This window comes from Gobio gobio (genome assembly GCF_949357685.1).
Source record: "Gobio gobio genome assembly, chromosome: 25".
Taxonomy (NCBI): Eukaryota; Metazoa; Chordata; class Actinopteri; order Cypriniformes; family Gobionidae; genus Gobio; species Gobio gobio.
The window spans coordinates 22,089,773-22,104,502 of record NC_137121.1 but is presented as its reverse complement, the minus strand read 5'-3'; the positions used below and the strand labels follow the sequence as shown (position 1 = coordinate 22,104,502).

The 14,730-nt window shown below is 37.7% G+C and overlaps 1 protein-coding gene across 2 annotated transcripts in view; it reads right to left on the bottom strand.

The window, feature by feature from the left end:
- Nucleotides 1-12,131, bottom strand: part of LOC307121881 (uncharacterized protein) — a 29,198-nt gene extending 17,067 nt beyond the window's left edge. For both annotated transcript variants that reach the window (XM_079809655.1, XM_079809656.1), the window contains exons 1-15: nt 11,815-12,131; nt 9,723-9,848; nt 9,471-9,593; nt 9,114-9,266; nt 8,635-8,814; nt 7,569-7,746; nt 7,042-7,158; nt 5,824-5,988; nt 5,595-5,732; nt 5,121-5,261; nt 4,605-4,997; nt 3,227-3,364; nt 1,599-1,739; nt 324-527; nt 57-221 (exon numbers count right to left, since the gene is read on the bottom strand). In XM_079809655.1, the coding sequence (XP_079665781.1) occupies nt 57-221; nt 324-527; nt 1,599-1,739; nt 3,227-3,364; nt 4,605-4,997; nt 5,121-5,261; nt 5,595-5,732; nt 5,824-5,988; nt 7,042-7,158; nt 7,569-7,746; nt 8,635-8,814; nt 9,114-9,266; nt 9,471-9,593; nt 9,723-9,848; nt 11,815-12,024 (2,572 nt within the window). In that variant the 5' untranslated portion in view covers nt 12,025-12,131. The remainder of the gene's footprint in view (nt 1-56; nt 222-323; nt 528-1,598; nt 1,740-3,226; nt 3,365-4,604; nt 4,998-5,120; nt 5,262-5,594; nt 5,733-5,823; nt 5,989-7,041; nt 7,159-7,568; nt 7,747-8,634; nt 8,815-9,113; nt 9,267-9,470; nt 9,594-9,722; nt 9,849-11,814) is intronic.
- Nucleotides 12,132-14,730: the final 2,599 nt, after the last annotated feature.

The following is a 14,730-nucleotide window of genomic DNA, read 5'->3' as shown; positions in this document are numbered from 1 at the left end:
CAAACAGACTGCTGCAATAGCACCAATATTATCTTTTTGTCCATATGCTCCAGTACCTGGACAATCAATCCTGGGCTTTTTCCTCTGTGCGGCTGGAGAACTGGATTCTGGAGGGTCCGGCAGCACAGGAACAGGAACACTGACTGTTAGCTGTGCTGGTTTGGAGGTACTTTCAGACGTCAGCTCCGAATGCTCTTTCACTGCTGTCTGACTGATAGATACTGCAGAAACAGACAAAAACACATACTTTCCATAATTCAAATGTCATTTTTTTCTAAGTCCTTTCAAGTCAAACTAACGGTTTGAAAGGTTTGGGTCTATACCGCTGGTCACTGGCTCTTCACTGGGTCCGTCATTAATTTCGTAGACAGCACTGCTACGACCAAACGTATCTAGACGCTCCTTCAGAACACCTATGAAGTTCTTCTCAGTGTCTGATATTGGAGCACAATTGAGGATCCCTGACAGATGCTGCAGAGCAACTTTAGCTGCCTGGTGCTCCGCCTGCTTCTTCTTGGCGGAGCCATCTAAGAAATGCAAGAAATGAAAAACTTAGGATAAGCAAACAATAACTTGTAAATCTTTTAATACATTTAAAAATGTAATTTATTCCTATGATGCAAAGCTGAATTTTCAGCATCATTACTCCAGTCTTCAATGTCACATGATCCTTCAGAAATCATTCTAATATGCTGATTTGCTGCTCAAGAAACATTTCTTCTTTTTATCAATGATGAAGACAGGTTTTGCTTAATTCTTTTTTGTGGGATTTTTGTGGAAATTATACCATTCAAACATTTGTGGTCAAATTAAAGGAGAGAAATGAATACTTTTATTCATCAAGTATGCATTACATTGGTCAAACGTGACACTAAACACATTTATAATGTTACAAAATATTTCTATTTAATAAATGTGATCAATAAATGCAAATAAATGAAAGTTCATTGAACTTCATATTCATCAAACAATCCTGAAAAAAAGTATCACCATTTCTACAAAAATGTCAAGCAGCTCAACTGTTTTTAACATTGATAATAATAATAAATGTTTCTTGAGCAGCAAATCAGCATATTAGAATGATTTCTGAAGGATCGTGTGACACAGTAAAGCTACATTTTCAGCATCATTATTTCAATCACAGGAATTAATTACATTTTAAAATATATTCAAAAAGAAAACCGTTCTTTAAATTTGTAATATTTACTGTTTTTACTGTATTTTTGATTAAATAAATGCAGACTTGGTGAGTATTTGAAGAGACTATATATGCACTGAGAAAATGATTTGCATTTTAGCAATTAAGCACATTTCCCCCAAAAGCCCCATTATTGTAAAACAAAAATATTTGTTTTTACTGTAATGCCAATACCACAGCGAAAAATCCCCCTGTCTGCTATAAATAAATAAATATATTTGTTGTGTTTCAATTCATTTTCAATTGTTATTTCAAACATTTTAAGATTAATACAATCTTAAAATGGTCTTAAAATAGATTGCATTTCCTTTGGGCAAAATATATTTTTTTTGGGGGGTGAAATATGTCCTATACATTCAAATAGTGTTTAATCGAAGAATAAGGGTAGAAACTAAATTACCTTTGTCATAAAAAGTGAAAGGCCCGCTGAGCTTGAGATTGCAGATGGTTGTGTTGTCATCATTTTGAACAAAGAGTTCTGTTGGGTTTTGAAAACCATGTGTTTTGAAGTATTCCAGAATCACAGACTTGTAGGTGTGACCTGTTGTAACAAGAGTTTAAACCAGGTTATTCTGTTCTGAAAACAAAATATTCTAACATATTTGACTCACAATAACACCAAAACAACTACAGTAGCACTTATGAGTACTCATTTGCCCGGTTTCACAGACAAGGCTTAAAAATATAGTTCACCCAAAAATGAAAATTAGCCCATCACTGCGTCTCAATTTGCATACTATCCATAGTAAATACAAGTATTTGAAAATCGAATTAATATGTCCCAAATCGTAGTATGTTGAAAAGAGTATTCCAAAGATACCCGGATGGTCTACTATTTCCGGTCAGAATTCGAAGTGCGGATTGACGCACACTCTAACGGCTGATATTGCCCACAACCCATTGCAAGTAGGACAAGGATTCGATTAGAACTACAAACGCGGATAAAACGCAGTTCTCTCTGATACGGTAGGAAATTAAACTGAATGTGGATGATTGACGATGACAATGATTGACAGGGTTAGGGTTTAAACAGTGACAGGATGCACGTAACTAAACGACAGACTCCATTATAGATGACGAAGTAGTATGTCCCAAAGATTGAATACTCTTCTGCTACACACTCAAAAGTATGTACTTTTTCTCCACAAAAAGAGTACATACTTTTAGGTCGTAGTTTAAGTAGGCGAATTGGGACGCAACACATGATTTACTCACCTTCAAGTCATCCTAGGTGTATATAACATTCTTCTTTCAGACAAATACAATCAGAGTCATATTTAAAAATGTCCTGGCTAATCCAAGCTTTGTAATGCCAGTGAATGGCAGCCCAAAATTTTACGCCCCAAAAAAGTGTATCCATCCATTATAAAAGTACTCCATACAACTCCAGGGGGTTAATAAAGGCCTTCTGAAGTAAAGCTATGGGTTTTTGTAAGAAAAATATCTATATTTAACATGTTAACATGCTTCAGAAGGCCTTTATTAACCCCTGGAGCCGTGTGGAGTACTTTTATAATGAATGGATGCTGTTTTAGGCTTCAAATTTTGGGCTGCCATTCACTGGCATTTTAAAGCTCGAAAGAGCCAGGACATTTTTTTAATTAACTCCGATTGTATTCATCTGAAAGAAGAATGTCATATAGGATGACTTGAGGGTGAGTAAATCACAGGGTCATTTTTAATTTTGGGTGAACTATCCCTTTAAGCCTAGTCCCAGACTTAGATGCATGCTTGAGCTGTTTTAACTGAAAGCAACTTTTAAATATGTCAGTGCCATTGTTTTGTCTCAAGATGCACACCAGTAATGTTTCTTTTCAAGGCTCGTTTATAAAAGCTACTTAAATGCTGTAATTTAATAAAGGCCTACTGGCTTAATCTAAGTCCTGTCTGTGAAACCAGGCCTCAAAGTATTTTTGTTAAATATTAAGTATTTTAAACCTCAAGTATCTGTGAAACACTTTACATGTTACACCCATTGTTTGGCTTTACAATAAATGTCTGATATCTAACATAAGCTTTGTTCTTTACCTTCTGCTGGAGCACTGATGCAAAAACTTTCCCATAAAACCTTATATGCAGCTTCAGTTGCTTCTTCCTGTGATTGGCATCCATCAGATGCAACTTCTCGATTGAGATCCACAGTCACTTTTCCAAAAAAAGGCATTCCTGAAATGTCAAAAGATATTTATTTTAAACATTTGGTGCTCTTAGATGTTACTTTTTCTTTTCTTTTTTTTGGAATTGTTTACCTCATCGGAATGGTGCAAAACTTGGAAAAGGTTTTGATTAGAAAAGTTTAAATGTACCTGAAAAAAATAGTCACATTTGTACTCCTCGCGGTAAAAATTACTATTGTAAATGAATGGGAGACGAATTTCGTCTTACTGAAAGCTCATTTTTAGATATATCAAGCTCAAATTGACATGTTTAGATAGATGGCTTTGATTTTCTTGCAGTTTTAGAGTAAAACAGGTTTTTAAATAAATAGATATATATATAGTTCACTTTTCACTCAATAATTTGCCATGTTTCATCTTTGAAAAGAGATCAAACTTAAGTCTGTGCTCCAAAGCATTCAACACTTATGGAAGTTGGACATTTTATTTTCAGGTCTATGCTCAGAAAGTGAATAAATGGACTATAACTACTGCATAAATATAAATAAGTACCATAAAATCTTAGCCTAGAAATCTAGACGCACCCTAGCGGCAGAAAATTTATTTTGCCGCGAGTGTAGTCTAGCAACTCTCGGTAGAACTCAGAGCTGGAAAAACCAAACTTTGGTCAGGCCAATCACAGCGTGCGTAGAGTCGGTGGGCGGGCTTAACATAATGACGGAATGAGTTGCGGAGGTTCTTGGTGCTACAGGTAAACAAAGAAGCTGACGATCAGCGTCTTTCAAATCGGTTTTGGCCGCTACTCTGGAAGACTTGGAGTTAAGCTTTTCTTTGAGGAAAGAACAAAGAACGGCACTGATGTCATTCGTAAGAAAGGAAGATGTATTCTGAGTTTAATCTATCAACTAACGTTAGCTCCGCCTCGGTTGGTTGTGGCACTATCCAATTGCGTGCAGAGGGAATTTGACAGACAACCGTTTATCCCCCCCCTCGGATTGAGCCCTGTCAATGGTGAGTTTCCAGACCCAACATCTTGATGTGGGTCTGGCTTGTCAGGCTAATAAAATCCCCTAAAAATACAAAATATAAAATAAAAAAATATTGAACTAAAATACAATACATTCATTTAATTAAAAAATAAGGTATTTTTTGACCACCATCGCACCAGAGGGTTAATCATACTTCCTTTTGTTTTTTAATGCTTGATAAAGGTATGCATGTACAGTATTTATTTATTTATCATGTTTGATATTTCTCTGCTTTTTATCTATCTTTTTAGATTACAGTACCTGGACAATCAATCCTGGGCTTTTTCCTCTGTGCGGCTTGAGAACTAGATTCTTGAGGGTCCGGCTGCACAGGAACAGGAACAGGAACGCTGACTGTTGGCTGTGCTGGTTTGGAGATGCTCTTAGACTGCTCTTTCACTGCTGCCTGACTGATAGATACTGTTAAAGTAATCAGGCCTTGGTTGATACCACTGGTCACTGGCTCTTCACTGGGTCCGTCATTAATTTCGTAGACAGCACTGCTACGACCAAACGTATCTAGACGCTCCTTCAGAACACCTATGAAGTTCTTCTCAGTGTCTGATATTGGAGCACAATTGAGGATCCCTGACAGATGCTGCAGAGCAACTTTAGCTGCCTGGTGCTCCGCCTGCTTCTTCTTGGCGGAGCCATCTAAGAAATGCAAGAAATGAAAACTAAAGGTCAGCAAACAATAGCTTGTAAATCAGCACAAACTTTCAGTGAAAGGAAGATAAATGATGTCTAATCAATGATTAACAGTGGAATTGCTATTACCTTTGTCATAAAAAGTGAAACGGCCACTGAGTTTGAGCTTGCAGATGGTTGTGTTGTCGTCCTTTTTAACAAACAGTTCTGTCGGTTCTTGGAAACCATGTGTGTTGAAATAATCCATGATGACTGACCTGTATGTCTGACCTGTTGCAGCAGGAGTGAAGGAAAAACATGGTAATTTTTTTTGTATGTGTTATAAATAGTAATTTGTTAAAATGTTGTGAAAATAGCACAAACCTGAAATGACTTTATTTCCAAAAATGTTACATGCAAAAAAGTTTGGTTTACTAATAGACTAAAAGTAAAAAAAAATCTCTTATGCTTATAAAGTTTTTTATAAGTATTATTTTAAAGGGGTTCTATTATGCTTTTTCACTTTTTCAACTGTAGCTATTGTGTACTGTTTCTGTTTTCTAAGCTCACATTGTTTAGCTTTACATTAAATGTCTGATATCTAACATAAGTTTTGTGCTTTACCTTCTGCTGGAGCACTGATGCAAAAACTTTCCCATAAAACCTTATATGCAGCTTCAGTTGCTTCTTCCTGTGATTGGCATCCATCAGATGCAACTTCTCGGTCAAGATCCACAGTCACTTTACCAAAGAAAGGCATTCCTGAAATGTCAAAAGACAAAATGACGCACTGATCATAGTTTCATCTCAATGCACCATCATTCAATACCATATTATCTTTGTTTTATTCTACCCGAGGAAGATGAATAGGAGGTTGATGGTTCCTCTGTGCTTCCAAACTGTAATTTCAGCTTCCCGAGAGCAATGTATGCCACCTCCTGATGGGCGGCCTTTTTGTCGTTGAACACCTTTGTGCCCGTGAAAGTTTGCCCATTCACCTTCACTTCACCCCTATAACCTGCACAGAGGATGTGATAAACAGTGGAATCTAAACTAAATGAGAGAACAATTTTCATCCATGTATTTCAACTTTGTACTATATTACTGTACTGTATACCCTTCTGAAAAAGAAGTATACTTCAAGTTCATTTTATTAAGTATACTTATGTAATGTTCAAGTATATTTTTAAGTATACTTTATGTAGTAAGTATACTAATATCAATGTACTAGTAGTATATTTGTAAGTGTACTATTTCAATACTGATTGGGACTAAATTGGCCCACTTTTTAGCATATAAAGTATACATTTAAGTGTACTATAAGTGTAACAGTAGTAAACTATGACTACACACTATTTCATTTTTACAGCAAGTGAACTTACAAGTATACTAGTAGCTTACTATTTTAGTACTTGTTGATTTCTTTGTTTATTAAAATGTACAATTTGAAGTATACTCTCAGTAAACTACTAGTTTAGTAGTTTTATACTGCAAGTATATTTATAAGTTTTCTTCAAGTGAACATAATATCATATTTACAGATTACTATTTAGCTATTATTTTTGTACTTTAAGTATGCTACTATGTTCTTATTTAGGTATTAATTTTGTACTTTAAGTATGCTACTATGTTCTTATTTAGGTATTAATTTTTAATACTTGAAATACTGTACTTCAACATTTTATTATAGCTTCATGAATCCTTTTTTATCAACACTCGAATGAAAAGTTTCATTTCTTTTATTTTTAAAGCAACATTTTAAACAAAAAGCTCATCAGAAAAAAGCTAATTTTGTCATCAGAACGATGATCAAAACATAGATGGAGTAGACACCCCCAAAGCTTCAGTTATCTTCACAAGTCAAGTATATTTAAGTGCAATTTTAAGTATTCTGAGAAGTACATTAAAAGTAGACTGAAAGTATATATATTTTTTCTTTTAAAAGAAGTATACTAATAGCACACTTTAGTCAACTGCTTTTTCGTAAGGGTATCTGTACAAATATGTGTTTCATTAGTTCCTAAAGGACAATTGTGCATTTGATATTAAATGGAATGATGATGAATGTTACCTTGGGCTTCTGGATTCTCAGTAAAAACAGGCCATTTGTCGCCTGTCCATTTCTTTGCCTGACAATATTCAAAAAGATGATTCTTGTATTTAAGTGGGTTGACAGGAAGCACTGGATCTGTGGATGGAGAAGCACAAAAGAATGAGATGAACTGAAATATAGTAGGACTCTTACATGTGAACAAAGGCTAAAAAAGATTTAAGGTGAGACAAACGTGCAAATTAGTTTATTAATTTGTTCTGTTTATTAAAAGCATGATCTATTGACTCCCTCCTAAACATATCAAGCCTTACAATAACCGTTTAAGTTTGAGATTTTCATTAGATATTATGTGCGGCTAAACTAGAATTTGTTTGCGAGTTCACTTTGGCCCATAGAACATAATAGAAGCATTATGTAGAAACTAAGTATTGCTATTAAATGACTAAATCAAACATAAATATTAATGGTATTGTTAATTTTAAAATAACAAGAGGCTCGTCTCCTTTTTCTCTTTCTCACACCACTCCTCATTATTTTCTTCTCACCATGTGTCACCTTCTCCAGGTCCTCCACTCTATCTGCCAGATTGTTGATTTGCTCCTCATGTTGATCTACTTTTTCCTGCACCTTTTTAAGTTTGTCGACTTGAGGGCCCAGGTTCACCAGGAGATCTTTGTTTTGGTCCAGGAAGTCCAGGAGACTCTTCATGTCCTGCGATTCTTGCTTGAAATAAAATTGTGCTTTTAGGACAAACATGAAGCAATTCACACTTCACTTCTTAACCCTTAAAAGCATACCTCGGGTGTAGTGACCCAGGACGTCATTCTCTACCCTCCTCCTCATTCATTTTTTTAAAGTTAGACATCAACCTTCTTAGTATTTCTCAATCAATTCATAATCAACAATATAACAAGAATTTTTCTATTTTTATTAAAGAATGCCTGTTTTCACATTAATTTTTTGTAAAAAAAACTAAAAAAACAATTTTAATTGTATAGGGTCGCTATGACCTGAGGTGTGTAACAGTGTAAGTATAATTCACTATTCCACAAGGTGACAATGTCTGATACACAATGATGAAGTGGCGTTTCACTCATAGTTACCGCAGGCAGAAAACAAAAGAATAGGAAGTATCATCAGCAAAACTTGAGAGTTTTATAGTGCAGAGCACGTACTGAACGCAATCAAATATTAGTTTCACTGTCACTTGATGGTGAATCTGGTGAAAAAGCTGTCAGCGATTAAAATATATTGATTTTGAAGATGATGAAAATGATATGAGGCAGATGCAGAATGTTCTGGGAAATGAGCTCTGATGAGGACAGAGATGATGGTATAAAACATCTGTCAAACTGAACCTTTCCAAGCTCCAAAAGGTAACAAAATATGCTTTATTTTATTCTTATTTAATTGTTACTCTAATATCAGGAGAGTTTTATATTATCGCGACAGGTAAAGATCCATCTGTGTTAGATATAGATCCGGGTCGCTAAAGACCCGAATATGTAATAATGATTGGCAAAAGATTCATGCATTTAAGGGTTAATAGTTCAGTGATGTTCTTACATAGGAAATGTCCTCTTGAGTTTTAAAAGCTCCACATGGACTTACTTTGACATTTTCATCTTGGTTCCCCTCAAAGCGCGAGATAAAGTCTTCAATCCTGTCTTTCATGGCTTGCTGCTCCCGGTTCAGAACTGTCTGGAACTCTTTTACGGTCCTTAAGTCTTCCTGTTGTCCATCTACTTCACACAGGCCTTGATTGAAGTTCTTGTCCAAAATCTTGTTAAACTACAAGGAAGATTGAAAAACAAGTACTTAATTGAATTATTACTAATAAAATTGTATTGATAATAAATTATCAACATTATCCTAATCACTATCAGGGTTGCAAAGTTTCTAGAAACTTTACAGGATTTTTGGAAACTTTACAGGAATTTTGGGAAATTTTTGGAAAGTTTCTGTAATGTTTAGCCCCTTTGCAACCCTAATCACTATGAATAATAATAATAATAATAATAATACCCTTCACAGTGCTCACATTACTTTAGCTAGAGTTTGTATAACTATAAAATTAATTAGCCATTTACCTGTTTTATCTCCTTTTCCAAGTCTTTCAGTTCTGGGACATGAAGTTCGAGCAACTTGGCAAACTGCAGGACCGTGTTAAGATTTCTAGTCATTTCCTCATTGCTCATTTTGAAGTCAGGGGAGTGCATCGCTTTGTTCCGTACAGTTATTACCTTAATCGTTCAAAAAAAAAAGCAAGGGAAAAATGTGTTGTTCAGTACAACATAAGCTCTATTTGAATAGCCGTACTGATATAGCATTCACATACTATATCATTTGAGAAGGTTACTCTAACAAGGATATAGTGGTTTAGAATGAAGTCATGTTGAAAATGGGTTGAAAAAAAATCAAGGAAATGTACATTTTAGAAAACTTACCTCTATCACAATTTTGCTTCGGATTTTGTTTAAATGTTTGCAGTTACTCATAAGGTTAAGGATCGCAGCGACATCAAACTGGGCAAACGTGCTATGCTGTTTGTGCCCACGTGGCATATATGCCTGCCATGAGAAATATGCAAACAGTTTAAAATAATATAGCAGACATTGATTATTGTTCATTGACGCTATAAATGTAAACCCTCCCCAGATGCAACAGCACTTTATACAATAGTAATTAAAGTAACTTACCTTGGCAACTTCCCATTTATCTGTGGGCCATAGATGTGGCCGGCAGTTATCCCAGTGTATACTATTACTTGAACTATGATTGGCAATGATTTCATTCTTCCAAATATCACACAATCTGCAAAGCGACTATGGGAAGTAGCAAAGCACAATTTGAGTGACAGGTACATAGATCAGTAAAGACGTTCTTAAAAAATGAAAATTCTGTCATTATATGCGTTCCAAACCCGTAAGACTGAAATCTGAGAGCTCTCTGACCCCTCCATAGACTGCAATATCATTGCAACTTTCAAGGCCCAGAAAGAGAGTAAAGAGATCGTTAAAAGAGTCCATGTGACTCAAGTGGTTCAACCTTAATGTTTTGAAGCGACGGAAATACTTTTTGTACGCAAAAAAACCCCCAAATATAACGACTTTATTTAACTATTTTAGTCATTCTCCTACGCTGTTGACGTAGTAAATATAATGCAGCACTTCCTAGTTCTACGGTAGAATGGCAGCTCACCATTGGCTAGCTACTAGCACACGCATACGTTGTGGTGCACATGTGAACAGCGTCGGCCAATGGTGAGCCGCCGTTCTGCCGTAGAACTAGGAAGTGCTGCACTGTACACTACGTCAACAGCATAGGAGAATGAAACAGACGAGAAGAAATTGTTGAATAAAGTCGTTATTTTTATGTTATGTTTTTTGCGCACAAAAAGTATTCTCGTCACTTTATAACATTAAGGTAAGATTGAAGTCACATGGACTATTTTAACAATCTCATTACTACCTTTCTGGACCTTGAGAGTTGCAATGACGTAGCTGCCTATGGGTGATTCAGAAACCTCTCGGATTTCATCAAAAATATCTTCATTTGTGTTTCGAAGATGAACGAAGGTCTTACCGGTTTGGAACGACATGTGGGTGAGTAAATAATGACAGAATTTTTTGGGTGAACGAACCCTTTAAGACAGTTCAATTGAACTGTATCATTGTTTTTACGTTCGTTTTATATAGAAGCTTGAATAAAACATTTTAAAAAGATAATTGCAACTTTTTTTCTCAGAATTGCTAGATATAGTCGCAATGGCGAGTAATGAAGTCAGAATTGCAAGATATAAACTCACAATTGTGACTTTTTTTTCTCGTGATTGCGAGTTTATATCTCGCAATTCTGACTTTATATCACGCAATTCTGAGGAAAAAAAGTCAGAATTGTGAGATAAAAAGTAGCAATTACCTTTATATATATATATATATATATATATATATATATATATATATATATATATATATATATATATATATATATATTTATATATATATATATATTTAATAACTAATGTATTCCTGCATGTTGGGTACACCAAAATGACTTTCTTTTGGCAGCCAAAGGTTTGTCAAATATTAATAGTATTTTAAAACAAAACAGCTTCTTCACTTGTTTAAAAAAAATAATAATAATAATAACATGATTATGTCAAACTACTCAAAGGATATTTCATCCAAAAATTTAAATTTGGTCTTACTGTTGTTCAAACCTTTATGAATGTATGTATTGAATGTATATGTATTGAACACAAAAGAAGATATTTTGAAAAATGTTGGTAACAGTTGACAGCCTATTGTTGACTATTATGGAAGTCAATGGGTGCAGCCAACCATATTCTTCAAATATCTTCTTTTGTCCGTCATACAGGCTTGAAACAACATGAGGGCGAGTAAATGATGACAAAGTATAAATTTTGGGGTGAAGGTGAACTCCCTTTAAGACAACGTTTCGTTTTATTTTCAAGAATTTATTTTGTAGGCTACATTCTCCGGACAGTTTCACCTCTAGAGACATTTTCTAGAGGTGAAGCCCCACAAAAAAAATGTTCAATTTTAATTCAATAACTGAAAGCATGTTAATCTTAGAAAATGTATATTCAGATCCAGATCTGCAATAACTTAATAGATCGATAATTGACCCATATAACGTTAGGCCTAGCCTACAGTAGCCTATAAGTTACCTCAGGTAGCCCACTAGAATTGATTATCCGAGATCAGGCTGTTTGTTTTCTCCAAATTATACTATATTATTTGCATAATAACGTTATATTTAGCCTACCTTGTTGTTGATCTTTTTATGATCGCATTTTTTCTCACAGGTCTGTCCATTGAGCTCAGGTTTGTTTCGAAGAGAGTTGTGATAAGTTTCGGTTTCCTTTTCAATGAAGTCCTGGATGCGGTTCCTCAATATGTAAAGACTCTCGGTTGTTTTCAACCAGTTTTTGTAGTTTTCATCACCGAAACGTTTGTAGAATTGTGTGCTGCTCATGGTCGCTAATTAATAAAACCACAGCGATCGATCACACCAATGTTCTTTGTTACAGGAGAGCTGCGATTGCGATGATGTGCCTCTACTGTCATCAGATCAGCTGATTCATGAAGTTGCCAGATAATTGTAAAATCAGCCTCATGCTTCAATGTTGCTTATGGCATAATGTGATAAATATACTGGTGTTTAACGTCTTTGTTGATATTCGTTCAAGTTCAAAAAAGAATACTATGGTAACCGTCGTTACTAAATCTCCTTCAAACCATAAGCTTTTAGAATTGCACTGTTTGGGTTTTCGGGGGGGGGGGGGGGGGGGTGTTTTGTATTACAACTAAAAGATGTCTTTTCGTATATCAAGGTGCCATTAAAACGGTCATGTAAACGTTTTACATGCTTACATTTGCTCCTTTTCAAATACATTTTATATGTATATGTTTATTGTTTTTAAACAATATATAAAAATATATAATAATAAAATATATACAAATCTACCATAGTAATGCGAGTTAAATAGCATTTTAACATTGATGATCTAAACAAAGTGAAAAAAGAACATGAACCATTTCAAGCCTATTGTGTTCCCTTAATTAATTTTTTTTTTTTTTTAAATAACAAGATGGTGACATTGTGAGTAAAAAAAATAGTACAGTTAGAGCACTGTTTATTCCAAAACATAGATATCCAAAACAACATAATTATTTATGGAGTTCATAAATAGAGCCATACTATGCTAGACAGAGCTATAACGTAATATCGCCATCTAGTGGACATGAAATTTGAGTGAGTTTCATAGTCCTGCTGAAATTCAGTTTGCTGTTAAAGGTTCAGCTGACAAAAAGTTGGGGAATCTATGCATTGCATTTAAATATGAAATAACGTGAATTTGTACATTTTACAGTTTTTCTCCATTGGTTTGGCTCATTTCTTGAAACAGAAATTACATTCTCAAAACAACATGGACAAACAAACCTCCAAACCACTCTGCAATTGTTCACAACAGAATAGCATTTCTCATTAATGTCATCAAATTTCAACTGTCTAAGTACATGTCTCGATGTCTCAGTACATCTTTGCAAATGATTAAGTACAGGTAGCCTACATTTAGCACAATTTCCAAATGAATAGATCTTGTTGATCTAAACTGATTGTTTGATACTAAGAGAGTAAGAGAGGGGAAGAGAGGGGAAGGGGGTAGAGAGGGGAAGGGGGTAGAGAGAGGAAGGTGGTAGAGAGGGGAAGGGGGTAGAGAGAGGAAGGTGGTAGAGAGGGGAAGGGGGTAGAGAGGGGAAGGGGGTAGAGAGAGGTGGGAAGGGGGTAGAGAGGGGAAGGGAGTAGAGAGGGGTGGGAAGGTGGTAGAGAGGGGAAGGGGGTAGAGAGAGGAAGGTGGTAGAGAGGGGAAGGGGGTAGAGAGGGGAAGGGAGTAGAGAGGGGTGGGAAGGTGGTAGAGAGGGGAAGGGGGTAGAGAGAGGAAGGTGGTAGAGAGGGGTGGGAAGGTGGTAGAGAGGGGAAGGGGGTAGAGAGGGGTGGGAAGGTGGTAGAGAGGGGAAGGGGGTAGAGAGGGTGGGAAGGTGGTAGAGAGGGGAAGGGGGTAGAGAGGGTGGGAAGGTGGTAGAGAGGGGAAGGTGGTAGAGAGGGGAAGGTGGTAGAGAGGGGTGGGAAGGTGGTAGAGAAGGGAAGGGGGTAGAGAGGGGTGGGAAGGTGGTAGAGAGGGGAAGGGGGTAGAGAGGGGTGGGAAGGTGGTAGAGAGGGGAAGGGGGTAGAGAGGGGTGGGAAGGTGGTAGAGAGGGGAGGGGGTAGAGAGGGGAAGGGGGTAGAGAGGGGAAGGGGGTAGAGAGGGGAAGGGAGTAGAGAGGGGTGGGAAGGTGGTAGAGAGGGGAAGGTGGTAGAGAGGGGAAGGGGGTAGAGAGAGGAAGGGGGTAGAGAGGGGAAGGGAGTAGAGAGGGGTGGGAAGGTGGTAGAGAGGGGAAGGTGGTAGAGAGGGGAAGGGGGTAGAGAGGGGTGGGAAGGTGGTAGAGAGGGGAAGGGGGTAGAGAGGGGTGGGAAGGTGGTAGAGAGGGGAAGGGGGTAGAGAGGGGAAGGGGGTAGAGAGGGTGGGAAGGTGGTAGAGAGGGGAAGGGGGTAGAGAGGGTGGGAAGGTGGTAGAGAGGGGAAGGTGGTAGAGAGGGGAAGGGGGTAGAGAGGGGTGGGAAGGTGGTAGAGAAGGGAAGGGGTAGAGAGGGGTGGGAAGGTGGTAGAGAGGGGAAGGGGGTAGAGAGGGGTGGGAAGGTGGTAGAGAGGGGAAGGGGGTAGAGAGGGGTGGGAAGGTGGTAGAGAGGGGAGGGGGTAGAGAGGGGAAGGGGGTAGAGAGGGGTGGGAAGGTGGTAGAGAGGGGAAGGGGGTAGAGAGGGGTGGGAAGGTGGTAGAGAGGGGAGGGGGGTAGAGAGGGGTGGGAAGGTGGTAGAGAGGGGAAGGGGGTAGAGAGGGGAAGGGGGTAGAGAGAGGAAGGGGGTAGAGAGGGGAAGGGAGTAGAGAGGGGTGGGAAGGTGGTAGAGAGGGGAAGGTGGTAGAGAGGGGAAGGGGGTAGAGAGGGGTGGGAAGGTGGTAGAGAGGGGAAGGGGGTAGAGAGGGGTGGGAAGGTGGTAGAGAGGGGAAGGGGGTAGAGAGGGGAAGGGGGTAGAGAGGGTGGGAAGGTGGTAGAGAGGGGAAGGGGGTAGAGAGGGTGGGAAG